Source organism: Oncorhynchus keta, chromosome 20 (genome assembly GCF_023373465.1).
Source record: "Oncorhynchus keta strain PuntledgeMale-10-30-2019 chromosome 20, Oket_V2, whole genome shotgun sequence".
Classification (NCBI taxonomy): domain Eukaryota; kingdom Metazoa; phylum Chordata; class Actinopteri; order Salmoniformes; family Salmonidae; genus Oncorhynchus; species Oncorhynchus keta.
This window is the reverse complement of record NC_068440.1, coordinates 853,844-872,382: the sequence shown is the minus strand read 5'-3', so window position 1 is coordinate 872,382 and position 18,539 is coordinate 853,844. Positions and strand designations below refer to the sequence as shown.

Below are 18,539 nucleotides of genomic sequence, written 5' to 3'. Positions count from 1 at the left end.
ACATTCTCTAGATGTGCTTTATTTTGATGGTCATCTAGACAGGGAGACCAATTCTGATGAAAAATGTTCACTATAAATTGTCATTTTGACCAATTAGCTCAGCTCTGAAAAAGATCTGATGTGAAAGACTTGATGTGATTGGTCAAAATACCAATTAGCATAAAAAATATCAGAATTGGGCTGCCTGTCTAAACCCAGCTATAGTGCAGCATCCTCTTCTAAATTAGAAGATTAGATGGTATTTACCCTCTGATGTACTCCCATCTGCGCACAATAGTGACCCTCCCCTCCGCAGTCTGAGTGTAGACTGCTACTGCCCGATCCGACACCTGTGGAATAGAAGTAGTACTGAGGCATGTCTGGAAAAGAGAAACACAAGACTATGGTTACTCTACTGTTACCCCTTAGAGAACAGGGACATAGCACCTCCTATAAACTACATTTAGCTTACAGTGTTGGGGAGTAGTGAACTACATGCAGAATATGCATATACTATTTACTTATCTCCAACATAATAAATGGGCACTTTCTCACACCACACAAAAAGAGAGGAAGGAAAAGGGCCTTCCATAAGATATTATGGCGATACACAAACAAATTGTTACAGGTGCAAGTGCCACCTAATGTATTGAATGTGTATCAGCCTACTATTCTTTAGTAGGAATTCATTACACTCTGAAAGAAAAACAACTACACGTACATAACCCAACCAGAAGCCATGGATTACACACAACATGCACACTGAGCTAAAGGGTAGAGCTGCCGCTTTCAAGGAGCGGGACTGTAACCCGGAAGCTTATAAGAAACCCTGCTATGCCCTCCGACAAACCATCAAACAGGCAAAGCGTCAATACAGGACTAAGATTGAATCGCACTACACCGGCTCTGATGCTCGTTGGATGTGGCAGGGCTTGCAAACTATTACGGACTACAAAGGGAAGCACAGCTGAGAGCTGTCCAGTGACACGAGCCTACCAGACGAGCTAAATAACTTTTATGCTCGCTTCGAGGCAAGTAACACCGAAACGTGCATGATGAGAGCACAGCTGTTCCAGACGACTGTGTGATCACGCTCTCCGCAGCGTGTTCACACAGGTCAACATTAGCAAGGCCGCAGGGCCAGACGGATTACCAGGACGTGTGTCCGAGCATCCGCTGACCAACTGGCAAGTGTCTTCACTGACATTTTCAACCTCTCTCTGTCTGAGTCTGAAATACCAACATACCATTCCAGCAGACCACCATAGTCCTTGTGCCCAACAACACCAAGGTAACCTGCCTAAATTACTACCGACCCGTAGCCCTCACGTCTGTAGCCATGAAGTGCTTTGAAAGGCTGGTCATGGCTCACATCAACACCAGAAACCCTATACCCACTCCAATTTGCATACCGCCCCAACAGATCCACAGATTATGTCATCTATATTGCACTCCACACTGCCCTTTCACACCTGGACAAAAGGAACACCTATGTGAGAATGCAATTATTTGACTACAGCTCAGCGTTCAACACCATAGTGCCCTCATATTTCATCACTAAGCTAAGGACTCTGGGACTAAACACCTCCCTCTGCAACTGGATCCTGGACTTCCTGACGGGCCGCTCCATGATTGTGGACTACTGGAAAAGGAGGACCTAGCACGCCCCCATTATCATCAACGGGGCTGTAGTGGAGCAGCTACAAGTTCCTTTGTGTCCACATCACATACAAACTTTTATGGTCCAAGCACACCAAGGCAGTCGTGAAGAGGGCAAGACAAAACCTATTCCCCCTCAGGAGACTGAAAAGATTTGGCATGGGTCCTCAGATCCTCAAGAAGTTCTACAGCTGCACAATCGTGAGCATCCTGACTGGTTGCATCCCAGCCTGGTATGGCAACTGCTCGGCCTCCGACCTCAAGGCACTACAGAGGGTAGTGCATTACGGCCAAGCTGGGGCCAAGCTTCCTGCCATCCAGGACCTCTATACCAGGCGGTGTCAGAGGAAGGCCCTAAAAATGGTCAATGACTACAGCCACCCTAGTCATAGACTGTTTTCTCTGCTATCGGAGTGCCAAGTCTAGGTACCTCCATGCCATAAGACTCCTGAACAGCTAATCACATGGCTACCCAGACTATTTGCATTGCCCCTTAATGTTAATTGTCTTTCCTCTACTATTATAAATACAGTATCAGTCAAAAGTTTGGACACACTTACTCATTCAAGGGTTTTTCTTTATTTTTACTACATTTACTACATTTATTTACTACATTTTACTACATACATACATTTACTACGTTGTATAATAATAGTGAAGACATCAAAACTATGAAATAACACATATGGAATCATGTAGTAACCAAAAAAAGTGTTAAACAAATCAAAATACATTTTAGATTCTTCAAAGTAGCCACCCTTTGCCTTGATGACTGCTTTGCACACTCTTGATTGAGGTTTTGCTATATGTTGGGAATGTCACATATGGGTCTGGATTCAATGAGGTTGAGACCTGGGCTCTCGATTGGCGCAGTGGTCTAAAGGCACTGCATCTCGGTGCTTGAGGTGTCACTACAGACACTGGTTCAATTCCAGGCTGTATCACAATCGGAAGTGATTGGGAGTCCCATAGGGCGGTGCAGAATTGTCCCAGCGTTGTCTGGGTTAGGGTTTGGCTGGGGTAGGCTGACTTGCCTAGTTAAAAAATAAAAGGTTCAGATCATCCACAAAGGTCCAGGAGTTGGACAGGGTGCCCTCTGATGCATCATGATGTGAGCCACAATACAATTGGACCAAGCTGTGTGCCCTGGGGTAGGCCACAAGAGAGTGCTTGGGGTACAGTCTTATGTATCTTGTCACCTAGCACCTGTCGGAAAAGGAAGTAAAAAAATCCATGGTCTTTGGTTGGACAGATAATTGCAAAAGGTTTCATTGCAATGGTGTGATCCACAAGATCAAAGGCCTTGCTATAGTCTGACAAGACCCAAGTGCTTCTGATGTCAGCTGGTCTGCCATGCTTACAAGGCAGTGGGTGGTTGAGCTACCCTTGAAGCAGCTGAACTGTTGGTTGAAGATGTTCTTTTGGATATCCTGTGTTACCCATTCAGCAACAAAACCTTCACAAGCCCAATGAATCTGCCACTGATGAGGCCAGGACCTTGGGCCTTTCTGAACGGAGAGTTGTCTCATGGGCATTTCCCATGGTTCAACAGTAGGGAGTGGCATAGCTGGTAAGAATGCATGTAGGTCTGAAAGCATTAGTTGTGGTACTGATGTGGTTAAAACAGATTACAACTTGTAATGTATACACTCTTGGAAAAAAAGCTGCTATCTAGGACCTAAAAGGGTTCTGTCCCCATGGGAGAACCCTTTCAAAAAATGTTTTTGGTTCCAGATAGAGGCCAATACGTAAAGCTTAATAACGAGCAGTGATACTAGCAAGAGCAGTGTGCGGGTTTCTTATTTTTTCTCATTTTGTTTAACTGTTACCATGCACCTGCAACAAAGATAGCTCAGATGTGAGTGCCTTTTGAATTTTGGTTCCAGGTAGAACCTTTTTGAGTTCCACAGAGGGTTCTACATAGAACCCAAAAGGGTTCTAGATGGAGCCAAATAGGGTTATCCTATGGGGATAGCCGAATAACCTTTTTTTAAAATAAGAGTGTAGCATTGACAATAGCAGAATGGTTTTCTGGGTTGAGCCTGTCAACTTTGATGGAAATGGTCTTTTTACTGCTGGTCAGAGATTCAATTTGATGGTACCATGTTGCTGGGTTCTCCCTCTTGTTTTTCTGGATTTCAGTGTGGTAGAATGTTGATCTTGCTGTCTTGATCTCTCTCTGGGTTTTGTTCCTCAGAGCGTGCCATGAAGGCCAGTCTTTTTCACTGAAGGCTTTCTGTCTGCTTTTTATCAGCTCTTTGATTCTAGGTGAAATCCACTCCTTATCCTGTGCATGCATCCTAGCCACCTGTTCTGGGAAGTAAGCTGCAATGGCGTGATTGAGGGTGTTATAGAAATGGTCTGTTTTCTGCTGTGTTGTCTCCACATGTGTTACTTCCGGCCATTTAAGGAGGGAAAGCAGTGGAGGATGCTGAGTGGAGGATGCTGAGTGGAGGATGCGGAGTGGAGGATGCTGAGTGGAGGATGCGGAGTGGAGACCTGCTCATAATAATGTCTGGAACAGAGTAAATGGAATGGCATCAAAACACATAGAAACCATGTGTTTGATGTATTTGACACCATTTCACGTATTACGCTCCTGCTACTACCACGAGCCCGTCCTCCCCAATTAAGGTGCCACCAACCTCCTGTGAGGGAAAACCACTAGCCACATCCACTGATGCTTAACTCTTTCAATGGTTGAATTACTTTCTTGATGATTACTACAATATTGTGATCACTGAAACCCAAAGGTGACATTGTTGTAGGGGTACTATAAAAGTCCGCAAAGTTAGTAATGACAACTATATGATGGAATTCTGTCTAGTTGGAATGTTAACAAATTGTTGTAATCCATTTCCTGAGAATAGTCCAGACACACCTTAACATGGTCAAAACACCCATAATAAGGATCCCAGCAACAACATACTTGCTCCGATATCATCAAGGCTAGGAGTGTAACCCTGTGTGGTTGTCTGCTGCAAACGCCTATCAGTAAAAAGGACCGACGAGACAAGCGTTCCGAGATGCCGTTCTCTCTCATCAACAAGCTGTTTTTCGTCCACAGGACTGCTACTGACTGGATGTTTTTCGTTTTGTAGCACCATTCTTGGTAAACCATACAACCTGTCCTGCGTGCCCAGGAGGCCGGACGTTTCCGAGAAACTAAAACCGGTGTGCCTGGCACCGACGATCATACCAAGCTCAAAGTCACGTAGGTCACTCATTTGGCCCATTCTAACAAACAATAACTGAATGCCTTGATGCTTTGTCTGCCTGCTTTACATAGCAAGCTACACTGTCTGTAGGAGTGAACCAATTTGAAAGTCATGCCACTGCAGTAGGCCGATTGTCTTTTTTTGCAGTTAATTCTATGTTTGTTGAGATGTTGATGAGGGTCCAAGTATTTCTTATTTTACTAGGCAAGTCAGTTAAGAACAAATTCTTATATACAAATGACAGCCTAGGAGCAGTGCCTTGTTCAAGGGCAGAGCACCATATTTTTAAAATAGTAAACTCAGGGATTTGATCTCACTGCCTTGTTCAGGGGCAGAACAACAGATTTTTAAATAGTCAACTCAGGGATTTGATCTAGCAACCTCTCGGTTACTGGCCCAACGCTCTAACCACTAGGCTACCTGCAGCCGTATACTAAACCTGTCCTCCATTGTCTTTTTGTGTCGGACTGAACAGAGTCATTTACCTGTGATATTCATTCAATAATAGTGCGGCCTCTTGTGCCTTATTGCTTATTACAATATCCATTTTCCAATATGAGTAGGATTAAGCTGCCCATTAGAAACATGCCTACCGGGACCCCACTCTTCTCAGTGAAGACAGAGAAAGAGAGGTTTGAGGACACATGTCTTGAGGGGTCTAACAAGTTACACATGTGCTATACCAAACCCTTTGGTGGTGATTAAACAGATCCACTGATCTCTTGTTTAGCTTAATAGTTATACCATTCACCAGAGGCAGATGTCTCATATCATATGTACTCAATAGCATGTAGGCCTAAGCCACTGCATATGCATAGAATGAACCCAGCTATTTCCCGTTGTGTGAAATGGATGCACATTTTCATACAAGAAAGGCTTTAAACATAATTTTAGTAACAAAAACCTCAGCAAGAAACATGTGATATGAAGAGGTGACAGCAGCACGAAAAAATGACACCAGACCAAGTGGAACATACTCATCTAATTTCTTTATCGATGGACTTTGCATTACAAGGACAACTTCCCAGATTCAACCTGTCTATTATATATTACTGCAGTATTACTACTCTAGACTGCTTCGCTGTTTAATCTCTGTAAATTGAGTGGTCTCCTCCTGCAGTTTTGTATCATGGCCACTAGGTGGTGGACGTGCTCTACTTCTTTATGAAGAACTCATTGCACATCACTGTGAGGCAGGACACGAGGGTGACATACTCCTTGAAGTCAACAGTGTTGTCTTTGTTAGAGTCCAGGTCCTTGAAGATTCTGTCCACTGCTGACTTGTCACTGGCTTTCTGAAAACCGACAGAATGCAGAAGAAAGAAGGGGGAGCTTAATAAGAAAACTGTCTTGACACACATGCTGTATTTCTGGCCAAAGGTGATATACATCTTAGTGAATTTAAATATTTTGGGATGCCATTGCTGGAGTTAGCAAGCATTGTTTATTTGAGCTGTATTCAGAAATGTACCCAATCTTTCCGGCATTCCTATTTTGCCCGACCCAACAGATCTCTGAAGAGAGAGCACTGACCCTGCCTCTAGAGCAGGGGGTGTCAAACTCACTTCCTGGAGGGCCCTCACCTGGATCTCTCCGTCTTAATTTAAGGAAATAACAAAAAGACACATGGCCCTCCAGGAATTCAGTTTGACATCACTGCTGTAGTGCAACAAAACAAATCTGATCCCAGATCATTAGGAATTGTATGCTCAGTCTCACTCACCCCAAGCATCTCCCCTAGTTCAGCCTGGAGCAGCTCTTTCAGCTCGGCCTTGCTGAGGGTCAACTTGTCACCCTCCTTCCCAGAGTACTTGTGGAAGGAGGCGATGAGGAGAGACATGGCCTGCTGGATCCCAGACATGGTGACTATAGTTGAAGGGGAAAACAGAGAGGGACACAGAACCTAGTGAAGCACTAAATAAAAAATATTTCTAGACATTGCTGTTATTGCTCACTATAGATAAGAATATTATTTATCCGTTCTTTCACTCTCAAAGTATGAAAACTCAATTCGGTGGGGCATTAAACCATTTCAATGAATTCACTGAAAGCATATGGTTGTTGCATTGCATGATACTGTAGCTTCATCATCATAGCTTTTGTCTCTTGTGTGTTTCTCTGTATTTTCCAATGAAAGGAATCAAAACAAAACCTGGTTTCCTCTGAGCCCATAGTAGCACCCTTTTCCCTACATAGTTCACTACTTTTAACCAGGGCCCTACCATAGTGAACAGGGTGCCATTTGGGAGGCAACCATGGTCTCTACCACAGGTTCTATGGTGAAAAACACAAGCACTGTTATGGCAACGCCATGCTCTCCTGGTAATTAACATGGCTCCAGATGAGGAAACATGTAACGGTCGGGGCAAATCCCGTCTGTGGATTACTCTTCTACTGAATAACACCTCACCATATTTTTCCATATGCTGTGTGTTTACCCCAAGTGTCACTTCTTTAATCTTCTTGTCTTCCTCTCTCTCTCTCTCTGTGTGTGTGTGTGTGTGTGTGTGTGTGTGTGTGTGTGTGTGTGTGTGTGTGTGTGTGTGTGTGTGTGTGTGTGTGTGTGTGTGTGTGTGTGTGTGTGTGTGTGTGTGTGTGTGTGTGTGTGTGTGTGTGTGTGTGTGTGTGTGTGTGTGTGTGTGTGTGTGTGTGTGTGTGTGCGTCTGCTCTTGAGGATGTGGTTGAGGGAGCAAAGGGTAGAGCCAAGGGAATGTTAGCCAGATGAGACAGAGAGAGAAATAAATAATGAAAGATGGGCGAGTCAGGAAAAGGGAATGAGAATAGGAGAACCACAAACTGCTGCGATATTACAACTACTGACTAGTACTCACAGCGATAAGTTAAACTCAACCTGTCCTCCGCAATGCAAAACACATTGGTACAGAATGACTGGTTTGCAAGCCTCCGTTAACAGAATCATGTCCTCGTAATAAAATCAACCACATTAGGAACCAAAGAAGGACATTTTGTTTAAAAGTGCAAAACTCCGAAACAGAAGTCAAGTGAGCGAAGGGTTAAATCCAAAAACCAAGAGAAAAAATGTAAGTGCACAAAACAAAACATACTGAGCAGGGATTACATTTCAAAACCACCACAGTAACATTGACGTTTAAACATTAGGGAGCACAATTAAGAAACCCAAGATTAAAGTTGCTACTCACCGAGATGTAGGAAGAATTGTGGGGAATGAGAAAACAAAGGGAAAAGTGAGTGTATGGAGAGAGAGAGAGTGGTGGAGGTTGAGATGTAAGGGTTGTTTTATACATCACCACACCCTCCATCCCTCCCTCTTTTCTTTCCTACACTCTCTTCCCTGTCTCTCTTTCTCTTTCTCTGGTACATGAACTATTTTACTCTTCAACTATTCTCTTCATTCATTTCTCATATCCAACCATTCATTCCCCTTGACTTTAGATGCAATACAAATACACTTAGAATCCACTGCCCTTCTCACAATACAGGTGAATCGATGCATTTAGATTAAGCTTACTTTGAGTTTATGACCAGTATTCTTTAGTTGTTATTGTACGTTTACAGAGAATGGATTTGCTTTAGAAATGATTCGGTTGCAAAGTATTAAAGCCCAAAATGTATTACTGGCTTCCAAATAGGTCTAGTGTTTTAACTTGTTTTCAATGAATTAGATGATGCTAACATTGAATCTGCCAACTCATATGTCTTAATGCACTGCATTACGTACAGTACGTTATTGATACTGTGCACTGGTGGTTTAGTTCACATACAGTGTAATGCCCTACAGACTTGTATTACATGGTACTTATGGAGAAGATAAACACACCCAGAAATATACTGTTGTTTACATGTAATACGAGTGCCATTCAAAAAGTCAAAGGTAGCACATAGTAGACTTTATGAGAAAACATTTCACTTATTTAAGTGTAGCATGGCAGCAGATCTTGCATTTCATTTCACCACAGGTCTCCGTCCCAAATGGCACCCTTCTTCCTTACATGGGATATGTGTTTGACAGAGGGAAGGCTTCACACCCCTGCTTGTTTGTGTGAGTCATGCAGTATCATTTATGTAATAACAACATGTCCCAAAAGCCTGCGGTTTCCTTGGTCACGATTAACTTCAGTCACAAGTTAGATTCTTAGATGCACTTATAGGAATTGCTTTCACAACTTGGCCAACATCTTTTACAAAGCTTTTAACTGGGAGGCATGGGCTGTATTGACTGGATGAAAATAGTCTCTGTATCAATAATATAATTGATTGTGATTTGTATCAAATGTAAGGGCATAACGTAAACCCTGTAAAGCATAGAGTTGTTTAGTGCCATTTCCATCACATTTGAGTGTGTGTGTGTGTCTTATTACAATTATGTGATGAGGTAAACTGTAATAAACCTAATACTACTGTATTTACAGGGCAGAAAATAGTATTACTCGCCAACACATATTACATCATTTCTGTATTGTAGCACTTTGTGCGGCCTTTCGTTTATCTCTGCTGTTAATTACACAAAGATATGCCACACAAACACACATATACACACACAGTTAGTCCTAGGCAGTGTCCCTGTCCCGTGCTCTTCCTTTGTTGCTTTGAGCAATTTATCATCAACTTCATCTTGTGATACTCTTCTTAAGCTTGCAAGAAGAAGAGACACCCCTGACCCAAACACTATAAAATATGCTAACAGATTATTGAGTTTAGCATTTCGAGTCAGACGTCTTCGTCAGGCTCTTTTACTGTAAATCTTGACTTGGAGACAGAGAAAGATGGTGCATGCTTTGCGTACCACTCTCATAACTTCCTGCCTTTATACCTACAAATCTGTTTCTCTATTACTGTGTGAGGGGCTGGTTCTCCTTACAATGTGTGTGTCTGTGACTCAGTCAGGAAGCTTAATGTGCAGGTATACTAGTTCCAGACAAGCTCTGCAAATGGAGTTCCTCCTGACTCACTGCATAAACCTGGGAGTGTTATGGTAGTGAGTGGGTCCTCTCTTCCTCCACAGTGAATTAATTCCACATTTCTGAGGTTGGGATTGTAACTTACTGACATGGCCATGAGCAGATGAGTCAGATAGGAGCCTGACTGAACATAATGATAAACATCTCGGCACCAGGGCCTTCTCCACCATAGCAACCAATGCAGTCTTGTTGGTTGTGTGTGTGTGAGTGTGTGTGGTCTATGGTTTAATAAGGATCGGACCCTAACTGCCTGTAACTCAGGACCTGAAGCAAGGATATGCATATTTTTGATACCATTTGAAAGGAAACACTTTGAAGTTTGTGGAAATGTGAAGTGAATGTAGGAGAATATAACACATTAGATCTGGTATAAGATAATAACAAAGAAAAAAAACATGTTTTTTTCCCCCATATTTTTTTTTCATGATCTTTCAAATTCAAGAGAAAGGCAAAATTGTAATATTCCAGGTTAGGCACAATTTAGACTTTGGCCACTAGATGGCAGCAGTGTATGTGCAACATTTTAGACTGATTCAATGAACCATTGTATTTCTGTTCAAAATGTTGTATCAAGACTGCCCAAATGTGCCTAATTGGTTTATTAATACATTTTCAAGTTCACAACTGTTGTCATGTTGTTATAAAGACAGGCGCTGGAATGCATAATAGGGTTTTTTATTGACCCAAATTACAGCATGCCATGTAAAGGCACGGGAAAGAAGACCAAACAAACACGTATACAAAACACAGGGTTGAAACCCAAACAAAAAGTGCGAGGAGTACCTCGAATAAATAACATGGGATGAGACCCGAAAACACAAGTGCACAATGATACACCACGGGACAAGACCCATAATCATCTGCGCAATACAAGCGCCATGAAAGCCAAAACAACACAGCACAGGTACTCACACGACCAACGGACATTGGAACAATAATCGACAGCCCAATGGAAACCACAGGGCACATTTAAACAATTACAATCAGTGGGAATGGGGACCAGGTGTGCGCAATGACACAGTTCCAGAGGGATCCGTGACAACTGTGCACTCTCCTCAAACAATAGTATGGTATTATTTTACTGTACTAGCTACTGTAAATTGGACAGTGCAGTTAGATGAACAAGAATGTAAGTTTTCTGCCCATATCAGACATGTCTATGTCCTGGGAAATGTTCGTGTTACTTACAACCTCATGCTATGAGCTTATGTTAGCTCAACCACCCCACAGGGGGGGGGGACGCCGTTCCCGTAGAGGTATTAAGTATACATGCATTATGTGTACTTGCTTGAGTTTCTGCATGTGTCTGGATATGTTTGAGTTTTGTGTTTGGCCTGGTCCTTGCTCGCCTTATCCATTTGTTAGAAGCGCTATATTGTTGTTGAGCTGAATGACCACATTCCTCTCTTCCTGTCTGCTCATTGGAATTTGTCCTTAATTCAAGCTTAATTCAATATGTCTGCAAGTTAGCATTAGCCGTCAAAAAAATAGGATCACATGTAAGGATCAGAATTTCAACTATGTTAAGTATCTATAAGATAACCATTGAATATCCCCTTGGCCTTAGAATGTCACAATATGCAGGTGTATGCTACATCTCATCATGGTGACACAAATATATTATCATTGTCTGTGAAGATGATTGTGTTCTCATATGAGGCGTTGGTAATATATATGCATGTGGATGTGTGCCTGCTGTTTATTTAACTATTGGCCCTGTATGTGAACACTGGGTAATAAAGGCCTGGATTGTGTGTGTGTGTGTGTGTGTGTGTGTGTGTGTGTGTGTGTGTGTGTGTGTGTGTGTGTGTGTGTGTGTGTGTGTGTGTGTGTGTGTGTGTGTGTGTGTGTGTGTGTGTGTGTGTGTGTGTGTATGCTCCCCTGTGGAACTCCTCTCAGTTTTTTTCTTCATTATCTACTGGCCTTTGACCCCGGTTTCACATACACAAACAACCATACCCACCTCTGCTTACATTAACCTCCACTGTGTGAGCTTTAGAAATATATTTTCTCTCCTTCAAAGATAATAATGTTTAAATTGAGAGTTGGGGAGTGTGCTGATAACAGTATGGCTTCCTACACTGTCCCTGTCCCCATACTGGGCTCAAACTAGTGGGCAGAACTAGTGGTCCTCTGCTCGCAAACACACGTGACCGTCCTCCTTGACATCGTACCAACCAATTGAGGTGTAAAAAAAGGATCCAATTCCATAGCTCCATTTGCGACATTTACAGCGAGCTGTGAAGTGACCTTATGACACGTTCTTATCTCTGTTTCATAAACTTTTTAGTGTCCTATGAAAACATAGGACACTAAAAAGGCCTTTCTAGTGACTCTGAAAAACACCAAAAGAAAGATGCCCAGGGTCCCTGCTCATCTGCGTGAACGTGCCTTAGGCATGCTGCAAGGAGTCATGAGGACTGCAGATGTGGCCAGGGCAATAAATTGCAATGTCCGTACTGTGAGACGCCTAAGACAGCACTACAGGGAGAAAGGACGGACAGCTGATCATCCTCGCAGTGTCAGACCACGCGTAACAACACCTGCACAGGATCGGTAGATCCGAACATCACACCTGCGGGACAGGTACAGGATGGCAACAACAACTGCCCGAGTTACACCAGGAACGCACAATCCCTCCATCAGTGCTCAGACTGTCTGCAATAGGCTGAGAGAGGCTGGACTGAGGGCTTGTAAGCCCGTTGTAAGGCAGGTCCTCACCAGACATCACCGGAAACAACGTCGCCTATGGGCACAAATCCACAGTCGCTGGACCAGACAGGACTGGCAAAAAGTGTTCTTCACTGACGAGTCGCGGTTTTGGTCGGATTCGCGTTTATCATCCAAGGAATGAGCATTACACCGAGGCCTGTAATCTGAAGCGGGACCGATTTGGAGGTGGAGGGTCCGTCATGGTCTGGGGTGGTGTGCCACAGCATCATCAGACTGAGCTTGTTGTCATTGCAGGCAATCTCAACATTGTGCGTTACAGGGAAGACATCCTCCTCCCTCATGTGGAACCTTCCTGCAGGCTCATCCTGAAATGTCAGTGTTCTGCCATGGCCAGCGAAGAGCCCGGATCTCAATCCCATTGAGCACGTCTGGGACCTGTTGGACCGGAGGGTGAGGGCTAGGGCCATTCCCCCCAGAAATGTCCGGGAACTTGCAGGTGCCTTGGTGGAAGAGTGGGCTAACATCTCACAGCAAGAACTGCCAAATCTGGTGCAGTCCATGAGGAGGAGATGCACTGCAGTACTTAATACAGCTGGTGGCCACACCAGATACTGACTGTTACTTTTTTGACCCCGCCTTTGTTCAGGTACACATTATTCCATTTCTGATAGTCACATGTCTGTGGAACTTGTTCAGTTTTATGTCTCGGTTGTTGAATCTTGTTATGTTCATACAAATATTTACACATGTTAAGTTTGCTGAAAATAAACACAGTTGACAGTGAGAGGACGTTTCTTTTTTTGCTGTGTTTATGTGAGGGTTGAGACAATAAGTAGATGTGTACATTAGGGCAATAAAGTATCAAAAGGTTTTGCAACAGAAAACAGAAACTAGGGTGTCATTGGACACCAGTTTCGGTAGTGCCTCCATGTTTCTTCCGTTTGGTGCCTAATGAATATGACCATGAGATGCCATAGCATAGCTTGACTTGTTGACCATTTTTTGTCAAGCTCTGAGTTAAAAAAGTAGAATATTTGTACTCTCCTGATATCTAGTGGTCAACGATGGAACTGTGGACTAATCACAGTGATCCCAGAATGCAGAAGACAAGAGGAACTTTGTCCAGAGCAAGCCAAACCTTGTACTTGTTTTTAAATAATTAGATGGACATACTTTGAGACCGGCATTGTAAATGGAACTACAGTGCCTTGCGAAAGTATTAGGCCCCCTTGAACTTTGCGACCTTTTGCCACATTTCAGGCTTCAAACATAAAGATATAAAACTGTATTTTTTTGTGAAGAATCAACAACAAGTGGGACACAATCATGAAGTGGAACGACATTTATTGGATATTTCAAATTTTTTTAACAAATCAAAAACTGAAAAATTGGGCGTGCAAAATTATTCAGCCCCTTTACTTTCAGTGCAGCAAACTCTCTCCAGAAGTTCAGTGAGGATCTCTGAATGATCCAATGTTGACCTAAATGACTAATGATGATAAATACAATCCACCTGTGTGTAATCAAGTCTCCGTATAAATGCACCTGCACTGTGATAGTCTCAGAGGTCCGTTAAAAGCGCAGAGAGCATCATGAAGAACAAGGAACACACCAGGCAGGTCCGAGATACTGTTGTGAAGAAACTCTACCCCTTCAAAGAGTATCTTTTAAAAAATCCTACAGCACCCCTCCCTCTCCTACAGCACCCCTCCCTCTCTTGCCTGTCGTGAACTAACACTCGCACTTGACATTTTTCCTGCTAGCACTTGCTACTTTATGGAGGAAACATTTATTTACTATGACTTAAGATATGTGCTTGTAAACACAGTGAAATCACATTTTTGACCGCAGTGGGCCTTTAAGATGAATGCACTAAATATAGGGTAAAAAGTAAGAATATTCAAATGTCTGTGTATTTTTGTTGTCTCATTTAACACAGTGCACTGTAGAGCAGTACAGTATTCTGTAAAATGCACATAGCACAAAGTGAGTAGAAATGATGTGATGAGATGATAGTGGGAAGTTTCCAAAACCTTTCTATGTGTCATTACCTAACAACTCCCCTGTTGACCTTGTAGCCAATAACATTGGTTGGCTGCAGAGTAGGCCCTGCCCAAGTACACTCAGAGAGAGATAGAGAGAGATAACAGCTTACCCAGCCCCAGCTTTTGTTACCCAACATGCACCAGACCATAACACACAATGAGAAAGGCCTTGTGGGGAAAATAATGATATGACAATACAGTATGTGTTCTATTTATTCAAACACCCTGTCGTTAATTTTGATGGCCTCTGTTATATACAATCAAATCAAGACAAAATCAAGAATTTTTCAACTGTACTGTGTTTCGCAGTCAAAATGTTACACCATTTGGAACCATAAAGACAAGATGTAGATAGATGTCTGACCAAAGTTCATGAGGACTGAGGGTGTGTACTGTACTGTAGAACATTCTGAGCATTCCTCTCAGTGGTGCTAAGGGAATCTTTATCAGGCTCACAAGATAGTTCCCTCTGCCCTCTATGACAAATCCAGGTATGCTTTATATTGTTTGTATAAGACTGAAATCACAGGTAAAGCTGTGAAATGACATGGTATGTGCTTGTTGACATTCTTCTGAGGGCAGCTGTCTCCGAATAGGAATAATCCCAACAGATGTCAACCTGCTTTATTTCATTCTAACTTTTTCTCCTTTAATAAAGGACTAATTTAGGCCTGGGATACCAGGTAGGTGCATTTAATTATCAGGTATGACAGTAATCCAGCAGGCTGCAGACCTCGTAATGTAAGATTTGAATACCCCTGGTATATGGGGGTCTTCAAGACAGTTATCAACACACGTATACAATACTTTTACTCTGATAGAACTCCAATAGATTGGTTATAACACATATAAAACCATATAAAAACGTTTTATGCCGGTCTCTCACAGTCTCTCACACACACACATGCACACACACGTGCTAAACAAGTAGCGTGAAGTACTTTACACAAAGGACTTCACGCTGCTGGCTTAGCACACACACACGCACAAACACACACACACACACAAAATAATGACAACACCTCCTTGGTCTTTGTGTTTAATGGACAGTGTGACAATTACAAACGTGAAAATTAGAACCCTTCTCTACTCAGCACCCCATTCCTCCTCTCCTCCTTTCAACCCTCACTTCCCCATCTTCTTCTTGTGCATCTGGTAGCACTGTTCACAGGCGATGGACAGGCCCACAACTAGAGAAACAAACTCCTCAAAGTTCACCTCTCCATCACCATTAGAGTCCAGATCCTTCATGATCTTGTCTACTGTGGCCGGATCCTTCTGAGACTGAAAGGAAGACGGGGACGTTTTAATAATACTAAATATTAATACTGTAATTTCACGGACAGTAATATGGGACAATAGTGAACGTCGTTACTCTTTATTGGGCAGGTACAGTACATGACAAGTAGGGCCAAGTTGTTTCGCTGACCACTTAAATCAGGGAAAACTCTGGGCCCTAGTCAAGCCTTTACGACTAGGGCCCAAGTTTTTCCTGGTTGCCTCACGTGATCAGGAAAAACTCCTGTTCCTAATCATAAAGTGTGCATGTTTTCTGTATCAAACTAACACGGAGTGCTACTACAGCTAGTAGTAGATAGTAATAGAGATAATATACTATGCATCCCAAATGGCACCTTAGTGCCTATATAGTGCACTACTTTTGATCGGGGCCCATAGGGTAGTGCACTCTATAGGGAATAAGGTACCATTTGGGACGCATCCCGTAGTAGAGATAGTATTAGAGATGGCCACCTTGAGGAAGCCAGAGAGCTCGTTCTCCATCAGGTCCTTGAGCTCACGGCGGCTCAAAGTGTTGCCACTGCCCTCCTTAGCAGCGTACTTGTGGAACACGGTGATCATGGACTCCATGGCACGTTCCAGGTCTGACGGCATGGCTGCAGGTCTGAGTGAGGTCACACAGCGAGAGAGATGGAGAGAGAGATAGAGACAGAGGGAGACGGAGAAAGAGAGAGACGAGAGAGAGAAAGAGAGATTACATTTGAATGACACCAAATTCAGAGTAAGAGATAGATGTTGGCTGAAGGAACTATATTTCCTGAGTGAATTTCATAATCTCTGTGTGTGTGTGTGTGTGTGTGTGTGTGTGTGTGTGTGTGTGTGTGTGTGTGTGTGTGTGTGTGTTTGAGCATTAGAACATGTTGAAGGGAATCAGTACCCTGTGCCATATGCCCTGCCTATTCCGATGAGAAATGCTCTGATGAGTATTCTAGCAAACTTCCACCAACAAAAGTTGATTACAAATACATTCCCATACATCCTGTATCAGTCAGATACACAAAGAAAACAGATACTTTGACCTAACTTCACCTGGTTTTAGTGAATTAGACAGAGAAATGGATTATAAAAGAGAGGCAGTAATAAAATGATGTAGTATGAGATAAGAGGAATGACTGAATGTGTGGAAAATGTAGTCCAAAACTGGGTAGAAGGAAAGACAAACTCGAGAAGAGATAGAGAGGCTGCACCAACACGGAGGAAACACGTGTGTGTACATGTCAACAGTCAGCTCTAAATCCATTCATTCAAAGTGAGCCACACCCTGGTGTAGTCTCTCTGGACTCCACTGAGTTAATATTAGACAATTCTACATGATGGTTATTATCATTAGGGCCACAAGGAAATGGGTAGAATGAGTCAGAGCAGCAGATAGGGACTTGACTGGAAATTGAATGAAAGGAAACATTTATTTCAGTCAATTTCCTTAATGTTAAATAATATTTAAAAAATCACTATATTTGAGGCAAAACAATTATAACACACACAATTATAATGCTATAATAGTTAAGCAAACATGACAGGTTATATATCTGTTATATTATACATGTAATGAGTGCTTTTCTGTGTCATATATATATATATTATATATGTTGACCATGCTCTATTGCTCTTTTGACAAGTGGAATTATTTTACTTTAATCTTTAATCAATGCAGAACACATAAAAAGGTAAGTCTGGGACTGTAAAAAGTGACTTATGTTCACTTTTATATTTACAGATGAAAAGTATGGACACCCACTCCATAGAAAACTGCACCTCAAAGTCAATCGCACAAGACGAAGAATGCAAAAGTCTGCATACAAGTTTCTGAGTTGAAGGAGGAGATCAGATAGGATTAACAAAACTATTTCGCTTGAATCAACTTTTTACATTCGTGTTAGAGGCTGAATTCTTACCGTTCACGAGTGTTGAGTTGGCGATTGAGAAGAGGTTGAATTGTGCAGAGTTGAGAAATACCACGCCTGAGAATTTATAGGCAGGCGACGCCCTGTCTGCGCTGCCTTCAGTGAAGGAAGTAATGATACCGTGGATATTGAGCAAGACAGTAAGACTATGACAGTAGGTTACCTTGGTAAAACCTATCAAACATAGTCAAGCTAATATTTTGCTCTGTGTAATAAAAACGATTTAAAATGACTAACTCAACATGTTTTTTTTTCTCTCTAAATGATTAATAGCCCTACATTTAATTAATATCCCACTTATATGCAGAATAAACGAGGTGGGCTAAACAATGACATTTGAGAGTGAGGTAAAGAAAAATAGACATAGCCTACTGTAAATGATCAATTGTAATGACAAACAACTTGTTTGAGCAAGCACTATCATTACAGTTGATCGGAGTGTTAATAATTAGCCCAGCAGTTGTAGCCAGAATTTATGATGGTGACCATCCCTGATACGACATGTAGTGAGTGAGACCTTTACCTGTGTGATTTGTATCACTCAGGGAGTGGTCATGATGACGTGAGAGGCCATACCTATAGGAGTGTCCCAATTGGCACCCTATCCTCTATATTGTGCATTAATTTTCACATGGTTAAAAGTAGTGTACTATATGGAATAGCACATAGCATTTGGGTGTTTTTTTAAAATAAAGCAGCTCCAATAAGTAAGCTACAGTAAATCAAATTATGCTCTCAGCAATATAATAATAATGATGATGTTTTCTGTACATTTCGATTGAGAAAGCAGTGGTGTATATCTGTCCGCACCACATATCAAGA

General features: G+C 42.3%; 2 protein-coding genes across 2 annotated transcripts; both read right to left on the bottom strand.

Annotated features, from left to right (window-relative positions):
• Window positions 1-5,826: 5,826 nt before the first annotated feature.
• LOC118399109 (ictacalcin-like) lies at window positions 5,827-8,160 on the bottom strand. The gene is made up of 3 exons (XM_035794909.2): window positions 8,018-8,160; window positions 6,580-6,722; window positions 5,827-6,151 (listed from the first exon to the last, which is right to left on the bottom strand). Exons 2-3 carry the CDS (start codon window positions 6,715-6,717, stop codon window positions 6,011-6,013), a joined length of 279 nt encoding a protein of 92 aa, XP_035650802.1. The 5' UTR covers window positions 6,718-6,722; window positions 8,018-8,160; the 3' UTR covers window positions 5,827-6,010.
• A 7,379-nt stretch (window positions 8,161-15,539) lies between these two features.
• Window positions 15,540-17,873, bottom strand: LOC118399108 (protein S100-A1-like). Its single transcript, XM_035794908.2, has 3 exons — window positions 17,709-17,873; window positions 16,267-16,417; window positions 15,540-15,798 (listed from the first exon to the last, which is right to left on the bottom strand). The coding sequence occupies exons 2-3, from the start codon at window positions 16,405-16,407 to the stop codon at window positions 15,640-15,642; spliced, it is 300 nt and encodes a 99-aa protein (XP_035650801.1). The 5' UTR covers window positions 16,408-16,417; window positions 17,709-17,873; the 3' UTR covers window positions 15,540-15,639.
• Window positions 17,874-18,539: the final 666 nt, after the last annotated feature.

What these genes read in the sequence shown, in the direction of transcription:
- LOC118399109 (XM_035794909.2), bottom strand. Translation starts at nt 6,717, where the DNA reads ATGTCTGGGATCCAGCAGGCCATGTCTCTCCTCATCGCCTCCTTCCAC. An exon ending in AACTAGGGGAGATGCTTGGG is followed by an intron (nt 6,152 to 6,579) that starts GTGAGTGAGACT and finishes GTCGGTTTTCAG; the next exon opens with AAAGCCAGTGACAAGTCAGC.
- LOC118399108 (XM_035794908.2), bottom strand. Translation starts at nt 16,407, where the DNA reads ATGCCGTCAGACCTGGAACGTGCCATGGAGTCCATGATCACCGTGTTC. An exon ending in AGCTCTCTGGCTTCCTCAAG is followed by an intron (nt 15,799 to 16,266) that starts GTGGCCATCTCT and finishes TCTTCCTTTCAG; the next exon opens with TCTCAGAAGGATCCGGCCAC.